Source organism: Suncus etruscus, chromosome X, assembly GCF_024139225.1.
Source record: "Suncus etruscus isolate mSunEtr1 chromosome X, mSunEtr1.pri.cur, whole genome shotgun sequence".
In the NCBI taxonomy this organism is placed as follows: domain Eukaryota; kingdom Metazoa; phylum Chordata; class Mammalia; order Eulipotyphla; family Soricidae; genus Suncus; species Suncus etruscus.
The window spans coordinates 30,088,775-30,115,053 of record NC_064868.1 but is presented as its reverse complement, the minus strand read 5'-3'; the positions used below and the strand labels follow the sequence as shown (position 1 = coordinate 30,115,053).

Here is a 26,279-nt window from a genome sequence, read left to right as displayed (position 1 = left end):
CATACTAATTGTCCCACCCCTAGGTCTTTCTTCATGGTCCCAGGAAAAGTTCTCTTCAATCACAGTTGTCACAGTCAGGCTTCTGTAAGTAGAGATATTGGTTTTGTACAGATCCTATGTCAAAGCTAGAGTGTCATGGAGTGACTTCTGATTTCATCTCACTATTAGGTGGCAAGGCAGAAAACCTTCCCTAAAAGTAAGTTGTTATTTCCTAGTCATCACAATGTCATTTAATTCCACCCTCAAGCAAGTAGATGCCAGAGCAACATTAGGGCCTCCCCATGTGGATGTTTTCATTCTTGGTGCTCATGCAGAAAGGCTTGCCAGTTCCAAGGATGGAATCCAAGGTCCAGGGTTGGATAGTCAATCTACAATCAACAGAGGCCTAAGTCAAGTCACTATGACAACTGTTCAGGCTAAGAGGAGCCCCTGCACTATAAAATGTATGAGTTTCTATCCTTATTAAATAAGAGCTTCTTTCTATACATAAGATTGCCCCATTTTAATGTGACTATGGAAAAAGGAACAATGCCACTATTCAAGCATATAGGGGCAAAAATAACAAGCTAGACAATCCCTATGACCTAGTTCTCAGGAGAAACTTATCTACTGGAAATTTTTACTAAGCAGATTCAAAATGGGATTGGGGAAAGCTACCTCTACATAAGCAAACATACACGAAGAATTATAACGATTAAGGAAATACATCTAAAGAAATATGCAAATCAAATATACATACCTCCTTTAAGTCTTTTGAAATAGTCTGGTGGGAGATAAAACCCAGAGCACAGTTTCAGTCTGCAATGTGGTCTAATGTAATGTGAAAAATAGTTTGCATTAGTAAGGGATCAGGTAGTGTCCTCGAGCTGAGGGAGGGTCTCTCAAGAGCCAAGTCTACAACAAGAGCAACAGTCTACAGTGAAGGGTGGTGGGATAAAAGGAGTTACATAGAGTGAATCGGCAGGGGCAATGTGGGAAGCTTCTTCCTGGGACAAGACAAGGTGGGCTGGAAGGCTGTCCTTTTGCTTTGGGAGCTAGCTGCTTAGCCAACATTTTTTAATATATACTATCTCACCATCCCTGATTATTGGCTATGATAGCCTGTTAAGTGATAAAATGTTTGTTCTCAGGCCACTTACTCAGGAGCCTCATCACCAGTAACATGTTTGGGGGAAACAATGATACTAAAGTTATGGGTAATGTACACCAGGTTGAAGTTAATCTCCACCTGACTAGTGTGCTTTTGATCAATATCCAGTTCTTGCTTATGCCACAGCTTGGGGAAATCTAGCCAAATCAACTCTTTAATCTAATTAGCCACAGAATAGATGAGTATAGGGTCTTGTCAGATTTGTGACCTCTAGCTTTCTGTTGCAAACACATGACTACCTCAGTTTACCTCCCAAATATTTTGTGACTCTGTGGTGTAGCAAGTCTATTTTCAAGAGTCCATTTCTCTTATCCTTTCTATGTTCCTTCTGGCCATCCTACAGTGCAATCTCTACACTTCAATTGGAGTATTCTATGTAGAACTTATGCACTGAACTGAGTCATTTCTTGCTGAAATAGTCTTTAATGGCTTCTCAATGCCCCTGGAAAAAGATAAAAGTCCTCAATAAGGACACAGAAACCTTATTTGCCTGGTTATCTCAGTTTTCTCCTTTCCTTTCTTTTGCTCTTTGCACACTGCCTTCTTTTTTTATTTCACTTCTCCATACACAGGTGGCACTTTATACATACTGATCCTCAATCTATAAAACCTTCCTATCCACAACTGTCCCTTCATAATTTCCTGACCAACATATAATAATCCTTTATATTTTGCCTCAGACACTGATCAAACTCCCATCAATTCCATATTTGACCAACTTGTCTTTCGACATTTTCTGAATATAGTCCACTTGTTCTTTGGTCATTTGCTATTCTTTTTCATCATGTGTATGTGTGTCTACTGGGTAAGATCAACCAAATTCACTAAACTGTGTGCTCCAAGAAATTTTCTTTGCAGATGTTGGAGGAGACTGTCATATTTCATGCCTAATATCAATTATCTGTGCATGACAGACACTAAATAGATAATGAAAGAGAGGAATTAAAGAAGAAAATTAAGGAGGGAAATGGAAGGGGAAATAGTGAACCAACAAGCCATGTTCACTTTGTTCATGGGTGTTCCTCCCTTAGTGTATGAGAACCAATACAGGGAAAAATAATAGAGTGATATTCTTTTTTCTTTCAGGACTTTTCTGTTAATTTCTAACTAAGCATAATCCTATGGTGTATAGTCACCTATTTTTTCAGTGAATGCCTCTTTTTTATTTTTTTTTATTTTAATTTTGACCAAAGTGGATTACAAATCTTTCACAGTAATTTTTTAGGTACATAGTGCCACTAAATCAGGGGCATTCCCACCACCAATGTTGTCCTCCCTCCACCCCTGTTCCCAGCATGCATCCCATATCACCCTCCTTTACCACCTGGGTTGCTAGTATAAGTGGTCCCCTCTATGTCTAGCATGTTGTAGATTGGGTGTCAATTCTGTTGTCCTTGGCTTTGGATTTGGTGTTATAGTCTGACCATTTTTTTATTTCTACTTAATGTTCATACGATTGTCTTGTCTTGGTACCCTCCATTATTTCCCCCTCAATTTGTGAGGCAAAATAAGATGGTTCAAATTATGTGGTTCTGTTTGAAGAAAAGAAAAATAAAATAAAATAAAATAAAATGGGGTAAAAAAATCAAACAAGCAAAAAATGGGAGGAGTCCTTCTAGACTAGAGTCTATAAATATCAGTTTAAGAGAAGAAAGGGGAAAAGGGAGAAACATAACAACAATACTAAAAAATTTAAAATAAAAAAATCAAACAAAAAACTCAAAAAGCACCACAGCAATAAAGACACCAACCACACAATAACCATGGTCCTGAAATAGAAAACAAAACAAAACACACACAAAAAAGAAACCCAATGGAAAAAAAAGAACCAAGCAACAAACAACAACAATAGCAAAACCAAAAAAAAAGTTGATTTGTTTTTTTCTCTCTCTCTTCTTTTCTTGAATAGGCACAGTAAATATTGGGGAAATTAGAAAGAGAATTCCCTTGGCTTAAAGTATACTATCATGGGAATAACTACAGGCTCCATACATGTTCTTTTACATCCCCCTTGGTCGTTTGGTGGTGTCTGGAAACTTTCCGCTCCATCATGGATGATAAAATCTTGCTTCTGTAGCTAGAGATCTTGGTATTTGCACAGGTCAAAGGATGGAGCCTAGGATTGAGTCTTTCTTTGTGGTTCTAGGAGTTCTGTTCCATCATTGTTGTTTTAATCAGTCTTCTGTAGTTGGTGGTCTTGGTTTTTGCCCCGATCCTAGGATGAAGCATAGGATAGAGTCTTTCCTTGTTTCCAGAAGATCTGCTCTGTTGCAGTAGTCACCTACTATTTTAATCTGTGAGTCTGGTCTAGTGTTGTCACATGCTACTCTGTATCCTGAAAAAGGATTTTGGTTTTCAAGTGCTCTCTTTTCTCAAAAAACATATTTCTCCTAAGTGTTGATTAAAGAACAATTTAGCACTGTGCTTCCTCAATTTTGACATATTTCTGCAAGGCTCCTTTACAAGTTGTAGTGGAATAGTTGTTGTGTTCGATTGCTTATTTCCTGTTATCCCAAAGAATAACAAAAAAGCATTTAATTTGTGTCTTTATAATCTTCTCAAAATGTTAAGCAAAATAGAAACCACACCAGTCATTTTACAACTGGGTCAAAATCTAATCTTTGACATATTTTTGCCATTGTCAATTTTTATTTAACTTGGACCTATTTCCAGGCATATATATACATATATATATTTCCAGGCATATATCATATATATGATCTTGCTCTGTATGAGTTTGTTATTTAAGTAATGTTTAGAAAGAATGTCTTGTATCAAATAATAGGTCATCTATTATCTATTGCTCCTCAGATTTCTATAACCACATTTTTAATATAATTTTTATTTTGATCATAGTGGCTTACATATTGTTGACAATAATATTTTAGGTACATATTTACATAAAATTAGGGGGGATTCCCATCACCAAATTGTCCTCCCTACACCTCCGTTTTTTAAAAAAGTTTGTATTTAAAGAACCATCATTTACAAACTTACTGATACTGAGTTTTAGGTATAGCATTTCAACGCAAATCCCACCAGCAGTGTCAACTCCCATCACCAGTATTCTTATACTATGTCCTCTCCCATCCCCTGTTTACCACCTTGATAGGCACATTACAAAGTTTGGTGGTTGCAGCTAAAATATCATGTTTTGAATGTTGAGTCTGTATTTTGGATTTATAGACATACCATTTTACCTCATCACCAGTATAACCAGAGCCCTGACTGCTGTTCTCTCATTAACTCCCCTTTTCATTTCTTCCATCCCACCTAGATTTCTTTCTTCATTGTCCTTCGCCTCCATAAGATTTAAGGTCAAGGGTGATGTAAGCATCCCTCTCTTTACCACAATATATTTACTTGTCCAGTTAATCTATATACTTTAGATAAGTGAAATCATCATATGATCATTTTTTAAAATAGCTGGCTTACTCTCATTATAAAGTGTTAATGTTTTTGGTAGTTTCTTTGTATGGGCAAACAAATACTTTTAAAGATAAGAAGTTCAAGCAATAATTTGAGATTTTTAGTTTACTGTAAATCTGAATACTAATAAAATATAATTTATATTTTAATTATATATTCTTTTATAAAAATAGTATTTTAATAAAATATGCATGTCTTGCACTCTTTCTGAAAGTGAAAATATTGAGTCACTCTCAATTACTGTGATGGGAGGGAATTTGGTTTTCTTATAGGTACAGTTCCAAGACAGGTTTACACAGGTAGTTTGGAAATAGCAGACTCCCTCCCCTAAGCAATTTTCATACCCAAGGCGTTAGATTTCTGTTCCCCAAACCAGCTGGGCAGCATAAAAACTGAAACTGCAATGGCTCTCAAGACTAATTAATAAAATAATGCTCCATATGTGGTGAAGTATTATAAATAATTAAAGCTCAAATGTGCCCTAGCAAATATAAACTGACCAATTTTTATATCTTTTGAATACATTATACTGGCTTTTACAGTTCCTCATTACCTGCCTCACTAGACTGACTCGATTTCAATTAGAGTGTTTTATTCTGGTCTAGATATATTTTTAAAACTGACTTCCTTTGTTTTACTTGAGCAGTCACTAAAGTGATATTTATTACTTGTCTACTTCTGTGGTTAACCTAGAGAGAGTTTTAAAGGAGCATATTGTAGTGAGGGATTTTTTATGAAGAATTGCAATAAAACATGAGGTTATTTAATTTGCTTCATCCTACACCATATCCAGATGGAAATTAGGTCTTGATTATAAGAACAATGTAAATAGTGGCTTTTCATTTGTATGTTTACTAATGAAATTGTCATTAGATTTTTATCTTTCAGCTTAAAAAAACTCTATAATTTTTCCCCAGAGACCCTTCAGGAATACCTTCAAAGATTCCTGAGATTTTCTGGCTAAGATTTAGATGGAAGTAATCAATACATGCATTATTAAATCAGTGGACAGAAAGTCATTATTGTTTGGATTCTGTTGACAAATGAAAAGGCTTGAATAAAGTAGTTTACTTGTTCATTTGTCAGGTCATATATTATGCATGTTCGATTTCCTCAGAAGTCACCACGAAGTGAGGAAGAGGTTCAGAAATCCAATAAAATTATCCTGACATCATGTTGTAGATTATACATTTATCTAAGCTAATTCTGTTATCAATGCTGGCTGGTTTACTTTGGGTACAATTTTATATATTTGTTAGCTTTATGAGGTGCCTTTGTTTCTTTGGGTGCTATTTGTGAATATTTCAAGTTCAAATCTATTCTCTATCCACAAAATGCACTGTTTTTTACCACCTCGGAAAAACAACAAAAATTGGTTGTGAAAGAATAACAATTAATTTCAGTATTTGATGTCCCAGCCTTTTTGAATTTCTATACAACTTTGGTTCCCCTGTAAAGTTGACTGTTAGTGATATCTATTCTAAGACATTTGGACGGCTCTGCTGCAAGAAAGAGACATTTTATGTTCTCCATTTTGTCATTAACGAAGTAAGCTACTTTTGTCTGTTTGATATTTTATGCAGTCATTTTTAGGAATGCTGAATTGAAGATATTTAGAATTATTTTAGAACTATATATCTAGGCAGTAGAGGATGTTTTCTGAAAGCATCAAAACCTGAACAGAGTCATCTAGAATTTGCTATTTTAATGATTTTAATAAAATAAAAGATGAATAATTTACAAATTGACTACTCTGTCAAAGTCTTTTATCTATGTTAAAATATTTTCATATATTTATCAAATGTTATAATATCCTTAGAGCCTTGCCTTTACAAAGCACTTTTAAATCACACACATTTAATCACAAATGATTTCATAATATTTGGGTTCTTCCCCTCTTTTTCAATTTCATTTTAGAAAATAAACTATATTACATCTCAAGCCTCTATAATTTATTGACTCTTTTTGTAATTAGATACTGAGGCTTGCTCTATACCAGTGAATGGAGATAGATTAGTAAACAAATTAAGACTTACTCTCCACAAATCTTTAAATGCAGTGATGAAAATACATAGTAGATGAATAAATTAATATGTAAAATCAGGTCAGTTCTATGAATAAAAAGTAAAGGAAACAGTGATAAAGCAAGGGAGAGAGTTATACCTCGTTGTAGTCAATCAAAGGCCAATGTGAGTGAGAAAAGCCGAGATGGTAAATTAAGTATACAAAGAGTAGCAAAGACAAAAATCTCAGCTGTGAAAACAGGTTTGGATATTTAAGAGAAAAATTACACAGGTAACTGGAAGGTAACTTAGAGACAGGAAAGATCCAATAATGACTTGACTTAGTTGTCAGAGTTTGAAGTGAATATTTTTTCATTCTCTATGTAATGAGACATTCATGGGGACTATCAGCAGGGATATGATCTGTATTCTGTTTTCCTAATAACCCACTCTTCTTTGTTTATAGTTTGCTTGTTTGTTTGGTTTTTTGTTTTGGGTTCACACTGGTGGTTCTCAGGGATTATTCCTGGCTCTGCACTCGGGGCTCATTCCTGGAAGTGCTTGGGGGACAATATAGGATGCAATGATTTTAACCTAGCTCTTCGACCAGCAAGGCAAATGCCCTACCCACTGTGATGTCACTCTGGCTACCTATTTTTAGATTGTTAAAAATTACTGTATTTAAACACTGAGGTTTACAAGGTTGTTGATAATAGAGTTGATTTTATTTTTCACCATTACAAAGCTGTTCCTGAATATTGTTTTATTTATATGATACCCAACATCCATCCCTTTACCAGTACACATTTGTGGCTACCAATGTCCCAACTTTTCCTTTCTGCTCTCCCCCCATTCTCTCCACTGATTGCCTCTGGTGTATACATTTTCCTATATTCTTTTCCTCTTCCTTTTTTCCTTTTAGATACTGTGGTTAGCAGTACTGTTACTGAAAGCTATCATGCATGTCACTTTATCTCCTTTCAACACTAGTTCTTGTCCAGAGTGATTATTTCCAACTATCATTGTCATAGTCATCCCTTCTCTGCTCTAACTGCACTGCCCTGCTATTTTTGGTGAGCTTTCTACCGTGGAATGGTCCTCCTGGCCTTCATCTCTATAGTCTCTGGATATTATTACCATACTGCTTTTATATTCCAAAAATGAGTGCATTCTATGTCTATCCCTCTCCCTCTCTCCCTCTGACTCTTATTTTTTTATTGAGAATTGAGGATAGGAGGAACAAAAGTGAAAGCTAGGAGAAAAGTGGGTGTTGAAATATTCTAGGAAGGAGGTAATTATTACTTAGACTTTTATGTAAATGATATGGTGACTGATTTTGGAAATATTTTGAAAGTAGTTCTGACAGAACTTTATATGGGCTATGGAATGTGAGAGAAAGCAAAATTTCAAAGGTGACTCCAGAGTCTGTGGCTTGAACAGATGAGATGATCATCTCATTTATGAAGATAGGAAAGACTTCAAAAAGAATCACGGATTAAGGCATATATGAGGAGTGAGTCATAAATTTCTTTTGTGGACTTATTGAAAGACAGAAACAAATGGCATGATTCAGAGTTTATTCATTAGTGACACTTGAAATCTCAAATTGTGGTTGAGCCTCATGAGAATAGATGTAAATTAATTTGTCATAGAATTTCCTAATAACCCACTCAGCTGTACTATTGCTTCAAAAGAATCTCCAGAACATAGGGTTTTCCTCAATGATCTAAGACCTAATTTGCTAAATGACCATAGGAACAGATTGAATTTTCACTAGTGATTTTTTAAGGTCAACTCAAAACATAACCACATTATTGTCAGTAGGAAATGACTTCCCCAGTGGTTGTTGGAAGCAGCCCAGCCTCAGGCTTGAGAGTCAAACAGCTGTTCAAGATGCTGCTGTGTGGGCACTTAACCATTCCTCCATAGTATAAGAGATCTGCAAGCAGATTCCATTCTATTCTAGCCTCAAACCTTAATTTCAGGAGCACTACTTTTCATTTCAAAGACTTCCAAAGACAGAAGTCTCAACAAAGAATTTACTAAATATTTTCCCCTAAAACACTCACAATTTTTTTTCCTCAAATACAATTAGACTTGTGGAAAATTACTGTCAGGCTTGAAATGTGTTAGGTTTACCTTTTTAATAAATAAATACTTTAAGTGAATCATTATGAGAAAAACAGCTACAAAGCTTTTCATAATTGAGTTTCAGTCATACAATAAAAAACATCCTTCACTAGTGCACATTTCCTGACACCAATGTCCCCTGTTTCCCTCTCACCCTCCCTATGTCCTCTCCTCTGCCTGCTTCTGGGGCAGACATCTTCCTCTCTCTCCTCTTATATATTTTTTACTTTAAGACATATTGTGGTTTTCAATATTGTTACTGAAAAATAGTCATGCATATCATTTTATCCTCTTTCATTACCCAGTTCTTGTCCAGAGTGATAGCACAGCAGGCAGGGTGTTTGCCTTGCATGCAGCCAACCTGCAGCAGACCTAAATTCAATCCCCAACATCCCATATGGTTCTGAGCCTGCCAGAAGTGATTTCTGAGTGCAGAGCCATAAATAACCCGAGTGTCATGCAGATGTGGCCCAAAAACAAACAAAGAAAACATGTGTTACCCTACTGTACCCACCATCCAGCATCCCTCCACCATAGTCCATTTCCCCCTCCCACAAAAAAACCATATCATTTTCATAGTAGAGCCTTCTCTGCCCTAACTAATCTCCCCTTCTCTTTCTGGCAAGTTTCCTACTATGGACTGGTCCTCCTGGTCCTTATTTCTATTGTCTCTAGATATTAATACAACACTATTTTTATATTCCACAATTGAGTTTGATCATTCTTTGTCTATATCTCTCCCTGACTCATTTTTCCCAGCATAACACTCTCCATATCCATCCACGTATAAGCTAATATTGATTCACGTTTCAACTGAGTTTTACATGTTTCATCTCATTTATAAATTAATGTTGTTCATGTTGTTGACTTATAAAAATGATTATATGTATCATATATTGAAATCCATTACCTTCATTTCTATTCATGAATGTGAATTTCCTCAGATATAATTTAGATAGGTTTTTAAAAACAAAGTTTTGGAGCTATTCCTGGGAGTGCTTTGGGGTAACTGTTGGCAGTGCTCAGGGCCACGATCCAACTTGGTCCTTCTGTATGTAAAATATGTGATTATAAAACATACCTAATGACCTCTCCAGCCCCATATAGTATTTCTTTGATAGATAAAACATCTTCAAAAGTCAGCTGCCTTGACATTCACTATTCTTGTTTTTGTTTAAAAATCAGTCCAATATTTTTTCAGCGTATAATAAACTATTAGAACATATAATTTATAGTACATTGATCAGATATTGCAATATAGATTTTTAATTACAGAATCTTAGGGGCTTTTTTATTTTTATGCTACCTAAATCTGTCACTTGAAAAATCCATCTTTAAAAATCCACTGATGCTATTGTATATGATTACGGCTTCTACATAGTAGGTGCTCAGAATTTATTAGGTGAATAATAGAATCCTTGTTGTCACCATTCTAAAAATACATATTTCTGATATTTCTGGGTGAGGTCAGGTGCTTGCCTTGCATATAGCCAACCATGTTCAATCCCTAGAACCACATATGACTTACTAAGATGATTCCTGAGCCAGGAATTAGCTCTGAGAATAGCTGTGTGTGACCCCCAACACAAATAACAGAACATGTTTCAGATATAATTCCTATATAGAATAAGAACTATTACAGTTCTCTTTCTCCTTTCATTTTCTTCAACCAAGTTGTCCTCCTCTGGGGGGTTTTATCCTTTTTAGCAATTAGTCTAAATCTTCCTAAACTCTGAAGTTACAGTCACTTAACCCTCCCTTCCATCTACTTTCTTTTCTTAATTTCAGGCAACGATGCGAAAATAATGGTCCTTATGTCTTTGTAATGACAGAAATTCCTTTGTGTTTGCATTAAACTCATTTTAATCCTCAGTGACTCACATTTAAGAAATGAACTGTACAGCTGTGGTAGTTCTAAGTCCTTGGCATCAAACTTGAGGGTCAAACAGTGTCTCTTACAATTAATGGATGATCCTTAGTCTTGAATTATTTGTTATTCAGTTTTTAAAATTAGAATTACATCATCAAAGAGCACTTTGGACTTTTGAACCTCCATGAGAATTTTCAAGCTACCTCCATATTGTCCAGACATTTATCAACATTTTTTACACTTTCTTTGATTTAGGTCTTCTCTCTTGTGAACAACATACTTTGCTAGATATTGTCCTAGTCTGAACATGATAAACTAGATTTTATCATTTTATCAACTGCAAAATATATTTTATGCTAGTTTAATGCAGACCCCATAGTTGAGAGATCAGGGTAAAGAGTTTTGTTCTGCTTATTAAAACAGAAAGTGGTAGTTGTCTACTTCTTATTTAGCATTCCTCATATTCTCATGTCATACTTACAATCATTATATATCTCCAAAGTTCTACATCATGAATTATTATTCATGGCATGGGCAAACTAGGAATGTTAGCTATCCTTTCTGATCCCTTTTACCTTTATTATTATCGAAAGTTTAGTTTATTTTAGCAACTGTGCCTTTTAATACATTAGTGTAGAATTCCTTACATGAATAATTGCAGTACCAAACCTTCTGCCAGAGTCTCTGCATCATTTTACCAATGTCCCAGTGTTTCTCCCTTTCAGACTCACCACCTATATTTTGGTCTTTTGAGCATAAATGTTTTGACTGCCCCCAGTGTCTTTTGTTTAGTTTTATTTGGGGGGAGAGATCAGAGCTGTTGCTACTCAGGGGTTATTTGTGGTCCTGCACTCGGGTTCTGCTGGTGGTACTTGGGGAACAATATGGGATGCTGTAGATCAATCCTGGGTAGGCCACAAGCAAGGCAAGCACCATACTTGCTGTAATATCTCTCCAGCCGTGCCCATGTCCTTTATATTAATACTTTAGAAGTTTCCCTTTAGCTCATTCCACTACCTAACCAAATTAATCCACTCTTGCTATTATTAATACTAGGTTATAAGAGAGTAGTAAGCACTCACTGAATATTACCTCAATGAGAGAATGACTACAAAATTGCCTTTCTTCTCCCTATCCATCAGACTCTGACATTTATTTACTTCTGGAAGTAATGTAAGTTGATAATCTGAAATTCTCTTACTCTGTGAGTATCCAAGTTAGACCTGTTTTTCAGATCCTCTTCATTAGTGTTATCCTGATTGTGTATATGATCTACACTGAGCTGAGGACAGTTTTCTATTAATTTCATTACACTTTATTGCTACTACTCTCCTTCTATTGTTCTGTGCCTTGTCCCTAAGACATATGATGAGAAATGAGACTGTATGAAAAGTTTTATCCCTTGAATAGCCCAGGAATCTGTAGTTTAGAGTCTAGAGTAAAGTTCTGCTTATAAAAGAGAAATAGGCAATCGGCTATTTATCAATGAGCCTGCTAGTCTCATTTGTCTTATATTCACAACCTACATATGTCTCTAAAGTCTGGGTTTTCTAGTTTTGGACAGGTAGCTAACCAGAGAAATAGGATCTTCAGGCTTTCTGGAAATTGTTACTTAACCTAAGTACTTACTCTGGTCTATGTTCATCTTCTCTGGATCCATTTAATTTGTCTGCTCAAAAATATCTAAGCTCTTGGGATGCTAGAGCTTTTTATAGGCATTGTGAGAAATTCACAGGAGTATATTTTCTTAAGTTTAGTTTCACTGCAACCAATAGTCATCAACTCAACACAAAAACTCAAAGATGACATTGTACCTTCCTTTCTCCAGCACCTTTTCAGTCACCAAATACGTAAACCATTCTAAAGTCTGTCTCTTTCATTTTTATACAGTGGCCCCAGGTCATAAACTATAATCTTTCACTACATTCTTAAAATTTCTTCCTAAACAGGTTCTCTGGTCTATTTATAACTTTCTCAAATATATACGACTCTCTGCTTATGGCAGGGAGATGTACTTAAAACATGCATGTCCATATGCCTCTTCTTAAAGTCAACGAGTTCTGATTACATATATGTGACATCATCTAGTTTTTTAATAGTGTATATGTGACGATAGGGAGTTCAAATGCAGGCTTAAAGTTGTAATGTGCTTAAAATAAAGTATCTCGTTTCTTCTGCAGACATGTTCTCTGTTTTAGAAATACTGGCTCATTTGAGATTACTAAACTTGCCACATTATATATATCCAATATCTTTGCACCTATATTTTGCTATTTCCTGCTGAAACCATGTTCATGGCTAAAATTATTTGTGAAAACTATTTGCTAAATGAAATGTTCCCATTTATTCCCATATTGTGCAAGTTTGTATACTTGTATGCATTGAAATTCTCTGTGTGTATATAAGTACCTAAATGTTAGGGCTGTTTTGCTTCCATATTTGTCTTTCAAATCTCTATTACAAACTAATAACTCATGGTAGTTCAATAAAGGAGCCAGTATTATTTTTATAATTAGTAATCTCAAAACTGGTTTCTTCATGGTTCAACTGGTTCAAATGGAGAAACTAGACTATTTCCTTGAATTTGAAACAATTTTTTATGACGTGAAAAATATAGCAATATAAAATTTATTATGCACATGTAATCATATATGCATGTTTGTGTACACAAATATTGTATACACACATATTTTAAATTATTTATTTAACATTTTATTTAAAGGAGAATCAGCTTTGCATATAAGTGAGCAACCCACCTACTCTTTAAAGTTTCATAGTTTAAGAATATTCTACTACACAGAAATTACACCTTCATTCTAATATTCTACTTACAGAATTTCATTACAATGACTCAAGTGTCTTGCCTTTCTACTGAATTGTAAATTGCTCTGGAAGACAAATCCTTTTGCTAAGTACCAGACTCAGGATTCCTTTAAAATGTGAATACCATTTGGATGTTATTTATAAATGTGTCATATACTACAATTTGGAGCATTCCTTTAGCTAACATAATGTTGTTATATGTAAAGGCTAAATTAGCACTCACTGTTCTCACAATAACAAAAGAGGGCTTAAAATCAGTAGAAAACATTAATGAAACTAGATATAATGAAAACATACAAATAGTTAACCCCTAGACTAAGGCCATTATAACTGTTGTTTTTACACTGATCTATTGGCATTTATGTGGTACTTAATACTTTAATATACTCACTTATAAAATCATAAACTCTGAGTCAATAACCATCTTTAATGGTTCCAAGAGTATCTGTTAGTTGATTCCAGGCTCGCAGGATGTTACAAGCATCTTAGCACTTGATTATCTATGAATTTGATTTATTATGGTCTTTCTAATATGTTTATTTTCTTTCTTCTTTTGGCCTAGAAATTTTCTCAAGGCAGAAAATGCATTTTCCTTTTCTTTTAACCCTTGATATCAAACAAGAGTATGGACTAGAGATAAAAATTGACAATTAGTCTGGATTCTAGCTGCTTGAACTATGTTTTTGCCCCATGTGAAGTCACAGAGCTGAAGACAGGGATCCTGTATAATAAATTCCTCACTATTTATTATAAGTAAATGATTGATTGGTATACCTATTTTTATGCTTTTAAAAACTGGGTCACATAAATTTCTTGGGAACAAAGGGTTGAAAATGAGAAAAAGTTTTAAGAAGCCCTGGTCTAGATGACTTCAAGCATATATTCTGAGCTGAATTTTTTTCAGATACTGTTCTTAATGTATAGAAGCATTCTGTCATCTTTAAAATTTGTCTTTGTAGAAATTTGCCATTATACAGCAAGTTATGACAGTAAACTGCAAGTCCACCCACTGCTTGGCTGCTGCTCGACTGCTGCTCAGCTACAATGGCCCAAGACTGCCAGGGCTGCAGGGTTTCACACTAGAGGCTCAGGGCTGCCAGGGTCCAGTGCTGTAAAGCTTACATGGGCCTGTAGGGCCCAGCTGGCAGGTGGAGCCTCATGCCCACCCAAGAACTCCTAGATATATATTGGTTTTGGGGCCACAACGGGTTACGCTCAGGGCCTCCTGGCTATGTGCTCAGAAATTGCTCCTGGATTGGGGGGCCATATGGGATGCCAGGGGATCGATCTGCAGTCCATCCTAAGCTTGTGCAAGGCAAATGCCCTACAGCTTATGCCAGGGCTCTGGCCCAGAATCAAATATATTTTTTCTGCCACCACCACCCAAGGGTTTCTGAGAGACAGGGAGAGAGAGAGAGAGAGAGAGAGAGAGAGTGAGTGAGAGACAGAGAGACAGAGACAGAGAGACAGAGAGACAGAGACAGAGAGACAGAGACACACAGAGAGACAGAGAGAGACAGAGACAGTCATAGAGAGAGATGAAAATTCATCAGCCAGGGGTGACCAGGAGAGGCCCTGGTACAAGAAAGAAAGAAAGAAAGAAAGAAAAAGGGATAAATACAAAGCAGAAAGCATCTTGCTGATGCTTTATCTCTGGGCCCCCGTGAGCCGCTCTGGTCACTATCCTGGGCCTCCCTTCCAACTGTCCAAGTTTTTCCTTTTATATCTAGCATAGGAAGGGGGCATGTCAAATGGTGTATCCAGGAGGGGGGTTGTCCAGATTCAACTGTCATTATAGTGGGGTATCCAAGTCATATTTAAAAAAAGATAAAAAGAATGAATCTAAATATAATTTTGAATTCACTCTTAGTTTACTTGTAATGTATTATTTTATTCATTATAATATATTTTGATAAGACTGATGGCTATTATGCTTTGAATTAGTTATATATATACATATTGTTTTTTGGCTACATCCGGTAATGCTCAGGGGTTACTCCTGGCTATGCGCTCAGAAATTGCTCCTTGAGGGACTATATGAGGCACTTTGGGATCGAACAGCAGTCCATCCTAGGTCAGCCACGTGAATGGCAAATGCCTTACTGCTGCACCAACACTTAGGTCCCTAGATTAGTTGTACATTTTAAAACAAACTAAATGCTTCCAAATGTCCTCTCAGACTTTGCATTACATTTTATATTCATTTGTTGGGTTATACCTTTCTTTGCAGAAATACGAGTTTCTACCATCTTTAGTCTTTAAACTTATCTTGAGATTTAAAGGTTGGCAGCCAGACTGTAAATAAAGCACTCTTAAATGAAAGGACATTAACATATAGGGAAAATTCTAGCAGCCTTTCCAGAATTGGTTTACAAGCAACATTTATAAATAAACTAGATAGAAATTGACCTGGAAGTTCCATAACCAAGTTCTGAGCACCTAGGATTAATTTTGAGAAGAATGTCACAAGCCAAATAAGCATTTTTTTATTATCTCATTTCACAGGCCTTCAAGAGGGAATTGAAAACTAAAGAACCTGTAATCATGAGTACTCTTGAGACGGTACGATTATTTCTGACAGAGCCACCTTTGGAAGGACTAGAGAAACTCTACCAGGAGCACAGAGGTAATTGAATGTGGAGCTGTAATAACATATTGATAGAAGGATCAGCAGTGACAGAGCAAACCATCCATTCCTGTTGCTAGGGTCTGGCTAGCTCTCATATTTTCTAGGTTAAATAGAATAGATTCAAATTAAACATAGATGTCACAAAGGCATACGGAGTCATAAACTCCCATATGTAAATCTGTTCCTCAATCACAAATAAACATTCAAAAAGATTAGTGATCAGCTCATGAAGCATTCAGAAAATTATCAGCAAAACCATGTATCTGCAAGGAGGAACCCCGTTGTAACACTGCAAGCTAATTTTCTATTTTAGAGCCTGGCTGAAGTAAATGAGAACTTGTGGTGTGTATCCTAACATTTTTCTACTCAGCTGCTTAAATGAGTCTAGGATTATATGACTGATAGAAGACAGAATGGATTCATGCAGGAAGACAGACTGGAATTTATCAAAATGTATGCCAAAATATAAAAGAGCCATTAATCAGTTGGCTGGCCTCGTGTTAAAATGTGTTCTCTTTCTTTCTTTCACTGTGACCTTTTCAGCAGTGTTTTTTTTAAACAAAAATGAATGTGGCCTAAAACTTTGTCATATTACCAATTTAGAGCTACCTCCTGAGGAGAGAGCCCAGAATGTCACACGGCTCCTACGAAAGCAGGCCAAGGAGGTCAACAGTGAGTGGGATAAATTGAATCTGCACTCTGCTGACTGGCAGAGAAAAATAGATGAAGCCCTCAAAAGACTCCAGGAACTTCAGGAGGCAACAGATGAACTGGACCTCAAGCTTCGTCAAGCAGAGGTGATCAAGGGATCATGGCAGCCTGTGGGTGATCTCCTTATTGACACGCTGCAAGATCACCTCGAAAAAGTCAAGGTACCATCTACTGCTGTGCTTTGGGGCCCTTTCAGACTCCAAATAGTTTCAAATTGAATTGGAGTGCAGTGTTTGCTTCTCATGGAGTTAAAAATAGGGCTCTAAGTCAATAGAAATCAATAATCTATCTTCCACAAATTCAAGGTCTTCTTGAAACAGTCACTTTTCCTTGAGAAACGAAGTGATCTAATAATTAATGTGTTTATATTCAAGTGAGTTGGGGTGTGACTGAGAGTGTATGTATGATTGTTTTTATAATATTAAGTAGCAGAGTAGAAAAAATACATTTAATCAAGATCCAGGAGACAAGGTTTTGGCCTTTTCTCAACAAAATCATATGACTTGGGTGAGTTATGGTACTGTATAATGAGGATATTAATACTGCCCATTTTGTAGACAGCAATGTATATAATGCAATTTTGAATTGTATTAACCCCATGCAGATAGATTGGAGGTGACATCAATATATATTCAGATTACTAAATGTCTCTTGCGGCACAAAGATGATGGATATATTTATATACAAAGAATACATACTTAGGAATATCATTTTGAAAAACCAGTAACTTGCAATACTTTTGTTCGTCTAGTATCAAAACAATTCAAAGTCACCCCCACCCCAGATTTAAGTTCAAATTATCCCTGCCCTTGGCAAATTTATAGCACCTTTTTTATTTTCATGGTTCTTCTGCATTTACTCTCAGGGGGTAGTTCTTTTTTGTTGTTGTTTTGTTTTGTTTGGGGGGGCACACCCATTTGATGCTCAAGGGTTACTCCTGGCTAAGCACTCAGAAATTGCCCCCGGATTGGGGGGGACCATATGGGACGCCAGGGATCAAAACGAGGTCCCTCCTTGGCTAGCGCTTGCAAGGCAGACACCTTACCTCAAGCCCTACCTTACCAGCCTCAGGGAGTAGTTCTATCGGTGCTCTTCATCCTTTATTTTCCTAGATTCTGAAATGCTACCAGATATTTCAGAATGCCCATGTTTCTCATCTGAGATTGACTCTCTTTTTAATTGTATAAAAGTCCCAGTTTAAAATGGCACGGGCAAGGGCAAATCAAAATCTCTGATCTAGCTCTACTTTTTTTTTTTATCTAACCCAGATGCCATTAAAAGTCAAACTGAGGGGCTAGAGAGACAGAGCAGATAAGGTGTTTGTATGCATACTTCTGACCTGGCTTCAATCCCCAGCACTCCGTATGGTCCCCTGTTTACTTCCAGGAGTGAGTAACACATGTTACTCAGATATTTTTTTACCAGAAACTCTGCTTATGTATGAATGACAATAGGGTAGTAAACTACAGGTGACTCCATCAAGGTTTTGGAGAAGACAGTACTTATAGGCAAATAATGTAAAGAGGGCAAAGTTCAGTTAGAGTCCAAACTAGCAAGTTTGTTGACTCGCAGATGGAGAAAAATTCTTGGCAAATGTTCATTAGTCAGGAAATACGTTTTCGTCTTTTGTGTTTGTTTCTATGGGAAATTGGTCTTTCTGTTCTGCGTTTTTTTCCCTGAGGTTGCATACCTGATTTCTACATTCCATGTCCTCTGGTTTTACTTTAAGTTATAGTTTTTTAAGAGACAATAACAATTATGCACGATTAGTCCTAAGCATTAAAAAGTAAGCAAAACTAAATATTTCATTACTATTTTTAACAAATTTATTAAGACCATTGTGAATTACAAGTACTTCATAGTTGTATTTCAGGCATATAGGGACAGTGAATTAGGACCATTCCCACCACCATGTTGACCACCCTTCACCAGAGTTCCCAGCATGAATCCCATACCCCCACCATTAGCCCTCTGATCTACCAGTGTAACAGGTCCATTTTGTGTTTAGCTTGTTGTAGTTTGGGTCTTTGATTCTACTGTTGTTGACTTTGGCATGGGTATTATTTCTGACTATTTTTCCACACAATGCACCTGGATCACTTGGCCCCTGGTACCCATCAACTTTTTTTTCTTTTCTCAATTTGAAGAAATACATAGAAATATGAGGTAAAACAAAGTGATTCATGTTTCAAGTTTCTATGAAGAAAGGTGGGTTCCCCATCTAGAATATATAAATAAAATTAAAAAGAAAAAGAGGGGGTGGGGTGGCAGTTTTTTTGTTTTGTTTTGGTTTGAGGTTTTTTTTTGCATAGGTGCAGCAAATGTTGGATATTAAGAAGGAGATACCCATGGCCTAAAAAATACGAGGGTGTCTCTATCCATGAAGCATACTGTCATAAAACTGACTACAGTCTCCGGGCATACTAATTGTCCCACCCCAAGGTCTTTATGTGGTCCCAGGAAAAGTTCTACATGTTACTCAGATTATTATACTATTATCTAAAATTCCATCGTCTGCATGGCACTCTAAGTTTTTCATAAATGCTGCATTTTTAATATTTGTTTTAAAACTTCATGAGTGAACTAATTCTTTATTGCTCTTTCAGTGTTATCCATTCTCTTCCAAGTCTCGGCTAATATGCAGTGTGTCTTGTGGCCCTTTGTTCCTTTGCCCGGCCTTAAATTCCTGACAGCTACTACTATATTCCAGGCCATTTTTCTATATGATTTACTGTCCCTTGTACAATTTTATTGTCCTGGATTATGCCACCTGGTAAACTTCTACTCAATACCTCAAGGTACAGCTCACATGTCTTTTTAATTTTCCTTGAAAATTCTCCAACTCACACAAAGAAGAAGAAACTGCTCTCAATTCAGTAGTTTCATAAATCACCAAACACACTTAAGTTATTTTCATCCAATTCTATATATATAGTAGCAAGTCACTTTGGGTTTCTTATGCGTTGAATTCCCTTTTCCCTGGATAGTGCCAACAACATGCCACGAGTCTGATTCTGCTTCTTCATTCCTTCATTCAGCAATTCTTTGTGATTCACTATATAATGTGTTATACATGGAGTAAAGGAGACCAGAGAGATAACTCAGAGGGCTAAATCATGGGTCCCTGGTGCTAAGAACAGTACAGTGTTGCCAGACTAAACACCAAAATATAAGGCGTATACTACGAACTAGAAATCAATGTAAGTGGACATTGAGTACCCACATCCTGCTGGGTCCCCCCAAGCAAAATGAGTGAAGTAGAGTTGCTCTTTCTTTCCATGAAGCCTAAAATCTAATTTTGAATTACCTGGCACTTCATTAAAGTCACAGGCAAAGATTTAAAATTTGGTTCTGTTGGGGCCAGGTAGATAGCACAGCGATAGGGAGTTTGCCTTGCATGCAGCTGACCTGGGAGGGACCTGGTTCAATTCCCAGCATCCCATATGGTCCCCCAGCCTGCCAGGGAGATTTCTGAGTACAGAATCAGAGGTAACCCCTGAGCACTGCTGGGTCCGGCCCAGAAACCAATAAATAAATAACATTTAAAAAAAATTTGGCTCTGTAACTTCTAAAATTTCTACAACAGTAGTCTATAGCCCATGTCTAACACTGAACACAGCAGTTAACACTGAAAATGACAGTGTTGTTTTGAATTGTACATCATAGCATTTGTACAGTGTTAAAATCATACTTTCTCTAAATATATAGGAACTAATATTTTTAACAAATATTCTCCCAAATATTGAGTAGTTGAGTAGTAGATTACAAATATACCAATCAGGTAATAAATTAATTAAGTGTTGAATTAGATAGATTTTATAAGATTTAGGATTTTGTTCCATATCTATCATAGGAGCATCTGTTGGGTATGGAAGAAAAAGATGAGCAGCATGATTTAATAATAAAGTATCGGGCCCGGAGAGATGGCACAGCGGCGTTTGCCTTGCAAGTAGCTGATCCAGGACCAAAGGTGGTTGGTTCGAATCCCGGTGTCCCATATGGTCCCCGGTGCCTGCCAGGAGCTATTTCTGAGCAGACAGCCAGGAGTAACCCCTGAGCACCGCCGGGTGTGGCCCAAAAATCAAAAATAATAATAATAATAATAATAAAGTATCTAAAATCAAAACAGCTTAAGAGTTTTGCTATTTCCATATATTTCTTCTTTCTAATTTTATGTTCATTTCCTATATTCTACTCATTTAGATTTTCATTCTGAGGCCAATAAAACAATACATATATTAAGTACTTCTCTCACAACAAGCTTATACGTAACAACACTTGTCTCAGACATTGATTCAATTAAGTTATTGTGTTTATCTGATTATTTATGTACTTATCATTATAACTATGATTATTTTAGCTTGTAAACAATATTGAAGTATTTAATATGCATTTTAAATTTAAGGATTAAATGAATATATATGTTTCCCTTCAGTTATTCTTCATTTTGTAGTGGAAGTAAAATTAATCTACTCTATTGCCTCTAAGTTATACTGAATTTGGATCTCAGGTGGTAGTCATTTCCAAAAAAATGAATTTTATTAACTAAAACTTAGATTTTAAAAGAACTAGAAAAGTACTTAAAATCACTGGTTTTGAGGGTGGATCAGGGGGTGTAGTTTGATCTGGGGGGAGGCAAATAATTTCTCAGCTATACTCAGGCTATTACTGGCAATTTCATACCAGTCTACATTTTGAAACCGCGCGGGGGCTAGCGCCCCCGCGCGATCATATGCTCCTCCCAACCATCAGTACCCCAGATTTACCCTTCTTAACTTCAGTAACACACAGCTTCAATCTCTGACCAAAGACATACAGTAGATCTTACAAATCCCAGAACTATTTAGAAGGACACAAATCGAACACATATTGAACACATATATCTTTTGAATATTTTATGGTTATTTTCTTTAACTGCTGTAACTCTCTATATATTCTTCTACCATGATATTTCTATCCACTTTTCATCTTGTCTTTTCTTTGTAAGCTGTTCAGTAAGGATTGTGGTGGAACTGTCCCTCAGTTTGATGCCTATGATTGAACTATGTCATGGAAATTGCTGGTCTTGTTCCTATTGCCTCCAGATGCACCAATAACGCTTCGTGGCATTGATCCTTGTTTGCATAGACACATTAAAATGGGAAAACACTATACATACAGATTAGTTATTATCTAATAAATCTCATTACAATGTACCTTACACCCTGAATATTGATATAATGACCTGGCATAGGCCTCAGTTGAATGGGCATTCTCCATTCACGCTGGAACCAGGCAAGCTATCTACGAAACATCCAAGGTCTTTTATAGCAACAGTTGGAAGCAGTCCTCTACCAGGAAAGACACTACCGAGGGTGTGACATCGACCTCCTAATAAGACACTTCCGTTTACACTGAGAAGACGTGACAACAACAATGACCTGCGAGAAGACATGACAACAACGATGACCTGCTCTACAGGACATGGTTCTCTCTATTGCCCCTTAAGTGTGAGGTGAAACGAGAGGATGCTCTGCACCATCCTGACTGCAATATGGGATATGCAGACTCCAGGATCTTTAATACAGAAGAATGATACCAACAACAGAGACTATGTGAGGAATGGAGGTGTATTGCCACTACAGACTATGACTTGAATTGGACAAACTAGTTTGCCTGGAGCCTAGAGTCAGTCCTGTGCCAGGAAACTTCAGGGGTAGGGTCTCCATGTATTTAGACCATAATTTGTCTTTCCATGTCCCTTATGTTTTGGTGGGCCTATGCAAACAAATGCCACTTTAATATCGTTTTTACTATGTTCTCTTGACTCCAATCCTTAAGAAAAACAACCCATTAAAACTTTTGAGGTTAACTTAAACTAGTAAGCATGTGCATGGAACTAGATAAATGTACTTTGCCCTCAATGTTTAAAGAGTTACATAAGTCTAATATCTTTAGATTATATGGTGTGCTGCTAAGAAACAATATGTACTACAACTGGGGATTTGAGGGACAAAGTAATTGTATTGTACATGGGTTCAGTTTTGTTTTTCTTAATGTTCTTTGGCTGAAAGTTCAAGGCTGGGATATCATCGATGGAACTACTGAGAATCCTGTTTATGGGTGATTGGGCTTCCACTGTAACTTTACCCTGTCCTCTTTCTTTGCATCTTTGTTGTCATAATTAAAATAATAAAAAAAATAATTAATAAAAAAAAATCACTGGTTTTATATTTCTACTCAGCAATTTAAGCCCTTGGAGGATCCATGCTATAAAGAACTCCAAACTGATAACTAGGCTTGTAGCCAGAAGAACATTTTATATACGCATCTCAGTTCATTTTTCTCACTGCTAGTGATTTTATCATAATATCCATCTCTATTCTGATTCTATGTATTACAGGAGTGTTATTCAAGTAACTTAAGAATATTGATTTCTGCAGAATTTGGCATCATATCATTTCATTAGCAAGTGTGAATTCTGAATTTGGAGAATAAGTTTGACAACAAATAGTGAGTTCTGGAACAATATGGAAATGATGTTTATTGCTAAGAAATTTTATTTTCATTTTTACTTGGTCAAGCCTGCGGTGCTTAGGGTTGAATTCTGACTATTCTCATTTATCACTCTAAGTGGGCCTCAAGGGACAACAGGTAGTATGCTGGGAAGTGAACATGAAAGGGACTCTGGGAAGGCGCTGGCTTTACCTGCTGTACCAGCCCCACTAGCAAATTGTGGTTAGGACAGTGTACACATAAAATATCAAAAAAGTAAAATAGCATTAATAATTTTCTAACGAATGAACTTAATCATTGCAAATATAGCTCCTATAGGTATAACCACAAGAATAAAATTTATATTTAAATACCTCTTTAATGTGAACATGTTTTATTTCTATTACTTAGCAAATCTTTTCAGGACAGAATGTTTTTTTACTTAACTACATGAATTTATAATTTTTGTACCAATAAAATAAACTCTTTGGACTGCAATTCAGTACAATGATAAAAGTACTTGTCTTGCATGATGTTGATCCAGTTTGATTCCTGGCACTTAATATGGCCCCCAACCATTGTCAGGAGTGATCCCTGATCATAGGAATAGGAATATTCTCTACGAACTTCTAGGGTGGTCCAACACCCCCCGGGGGGGACAAAATAATAAATTTTAATTAGTATTCATTCTATAGACCTAGAAATACAAGTAAAATATATACAGGTAATATTAAAAGCTGATCTCAACTGACAACATTTTATATTTACAAATAATTCATTGAGAAAAAAGATTGGGAATTCTTTTTCCAAGTTTTATTATTGTTATTATTTTAAATTCTGTGGATATTAGATGTCATTCTTGAACCAGGAATATCATGTTTCCCTTAGATTGTCTATAGAAATAAAACTTTCGGGGCCAGAGAGATAGCACAGCAGTGTTTGCCTTGCATGCAGCTGACCCAGGACCTAAGGTGGTTGGTTCGAATCCCAGTGTCCCATATGGTCCCCATGCCTGTCAGGAGCTATTTCTGAGCAGATAGCTAGGAGTAACCCCTGAGCACCGCCAGGTGTGGCCCAAAATAAAAAATAAAATAAAATAAAACTTTCCACTCATTATAGTTAAATTCAGATTGCCAGCCTGGAATATCCAGTTTATCACACCTTTAATTTTTTTGGTATTTTAGGCCACAACCATTTGACACTCAGGGGTTATTCCTGGCTATGCACTCAGAAATCTCCCCTGGCTTGGGGGGACCATATGGGATACCAAGCGATCAAACTGCGGCCATCCTAGGGTAGCACTTGCAAGGCAGACACCTTACCTCCAGTGCCACCTCTCTGGCCCCACACTCCTACTTTTTGTAGTTAAATGGATTTTGCATTAGCTTATCAAAAATTTAATTCTCATACCTTAATTTGAAACATCAAAAATAATGCTTCTTTAATATTTTCCTTAAAATTATTAAAATAAAATCTATGGGCTTGATCCCCACCACATGCATTTTAATGCAGCTATGCCCAAGATGCATGGCTGCTGGTTTTAGGGCCAACCCCACCCAGAAGACCCAGCGGAAACCATGTGAATGAAGGAGAGCTGACCCAGCCCATGAAGGGTGAAACCTTATTCCCTCACACAGTATTCAGTGCGAATGCTGCCCAATATCTGTGGCTGTCAGTTGGGGGACCAACCCCCACAAGAGCGCCTGTGAAAGGCACATGAATGGAGTTGAACTGGCCAGGCCCACAAAGGGTGTAATCAAAGGAGCCTGACTGCTCCACTTCTCTCCATAGCTGCACACATCTCCTAGTAAATGAACCCTAGCACAGCACGGAGAAAATATCACACTACAAGTATGAAAATAGGGAAACAATGCAGGCCAATGCCATGCATAAAGAATAAAGATAGCAGCTCTGATGACTCGAAAAAATGCCAACCAGCAATTTAGTCTCTTGGATAAGGAGTTTAGAGAAGAAATATGAAGGATGTCCATATAGCTCAAAGAAAGCATGGATCAAGCTGAATGAAATACAAATAAGGCTCAAGAAGATATGAAAATAGAAATGAGAAAACTACAAAATGAAATAACAGAACTGAAATAATTGCTAGATGAAATAAAAACTTCACTACAAAGCCTCTCCAACAGGGTAAAAGCAGCTTAGGACTGAAAATGTGAGCTGGAAGAAGAGAAGCATAATAGCTCTATAGAAGGAAGAGAATGGAAAAGAGACTTAAAGAAAATGATCAGATAATGGAAAAATCCTATAAAAAGCTGAAAAGGTGAAAATACAAGTCATTGATAAATTCAACAGAAACAACTTAAAAATTATTGAAGTCCCAGCGACCCAGGAAAAAATCCCCTTGTAGAATCAATAGTCAAGGACATCATTGCAGAAAAACTCCCATAGCTAAAGAGTTCATGCAATCAAATTCCACATACTTGAAGAATACCAGCTAAAAGAGTTGTAAAGAAAAGCACCCCAAAACAAATCTTAGTCACAATGACAAATCCCACAGATCAGGATAGAATACTGAAAGAAGCAAGAACAAAATGGGAAATTATATACAAAAGAGCATCCTTAAGGTTTACAGCAGATCTGTCACAAGAGACCCCCAAGGCCTGAAGGCATACTGGGATATAGTGATAAAACTCAATAAAATAAATGCCTAAAATACTTCAACTAGCCAGACTCAGATTTAGGTTGGAAGGAAGCATACATAGATTCACGGATAGACTCAATGCCAGCCTTAAAAGAAAATTTGAAAGGTCTACTTTAAAACAAGACAGACCAAAAAAACACAACAAACTCCTATACAAAGATGACACAAAATTCCATGACAATTATCTATCTCAATGTCAATGGACTAAATGCACCAGTTAAGAGACACGGAGTGGCAAAATGAATCAAAAAGCTGGATCCAACTTTCTGCTGCCTATAGGAAACACAACTGAATAGTCGGAACAAACAGAGGCTCAAAATCAAAGGTTGGAGGACAATATCCAAGGAAACTACTCCCTTAAAAATGTGATATGGCCATATTAATATATGATACAAACTTTA

General features: G+C 36.5%; 1 protein-coding gene across 1 annotated transcript in view; it reads left to right on the top strand.

Annotated features, from left to right (window-relative positions):
- DMD (dystrophin) overlaps positions 1-26,279 on the top strand; it is a 2,686,579-nt gene that overhangs the window by 2,243,971 nt on the left and 416,329 nt on the right. Inside the window, exons 58-59 of the mRNA XM_049766737.1 lie at positions 15,911-16,031; positions 16,638-16,906. Coding sequence (XP_049622694.1) covers positions 15,911-16,031; positions 16,638-16,906 — 390 coding nt within the window. The remainder of the gene's footprint in view (positions 1-15,910; positions 16,032-16,637; positions 16,907-26,279) is intronic.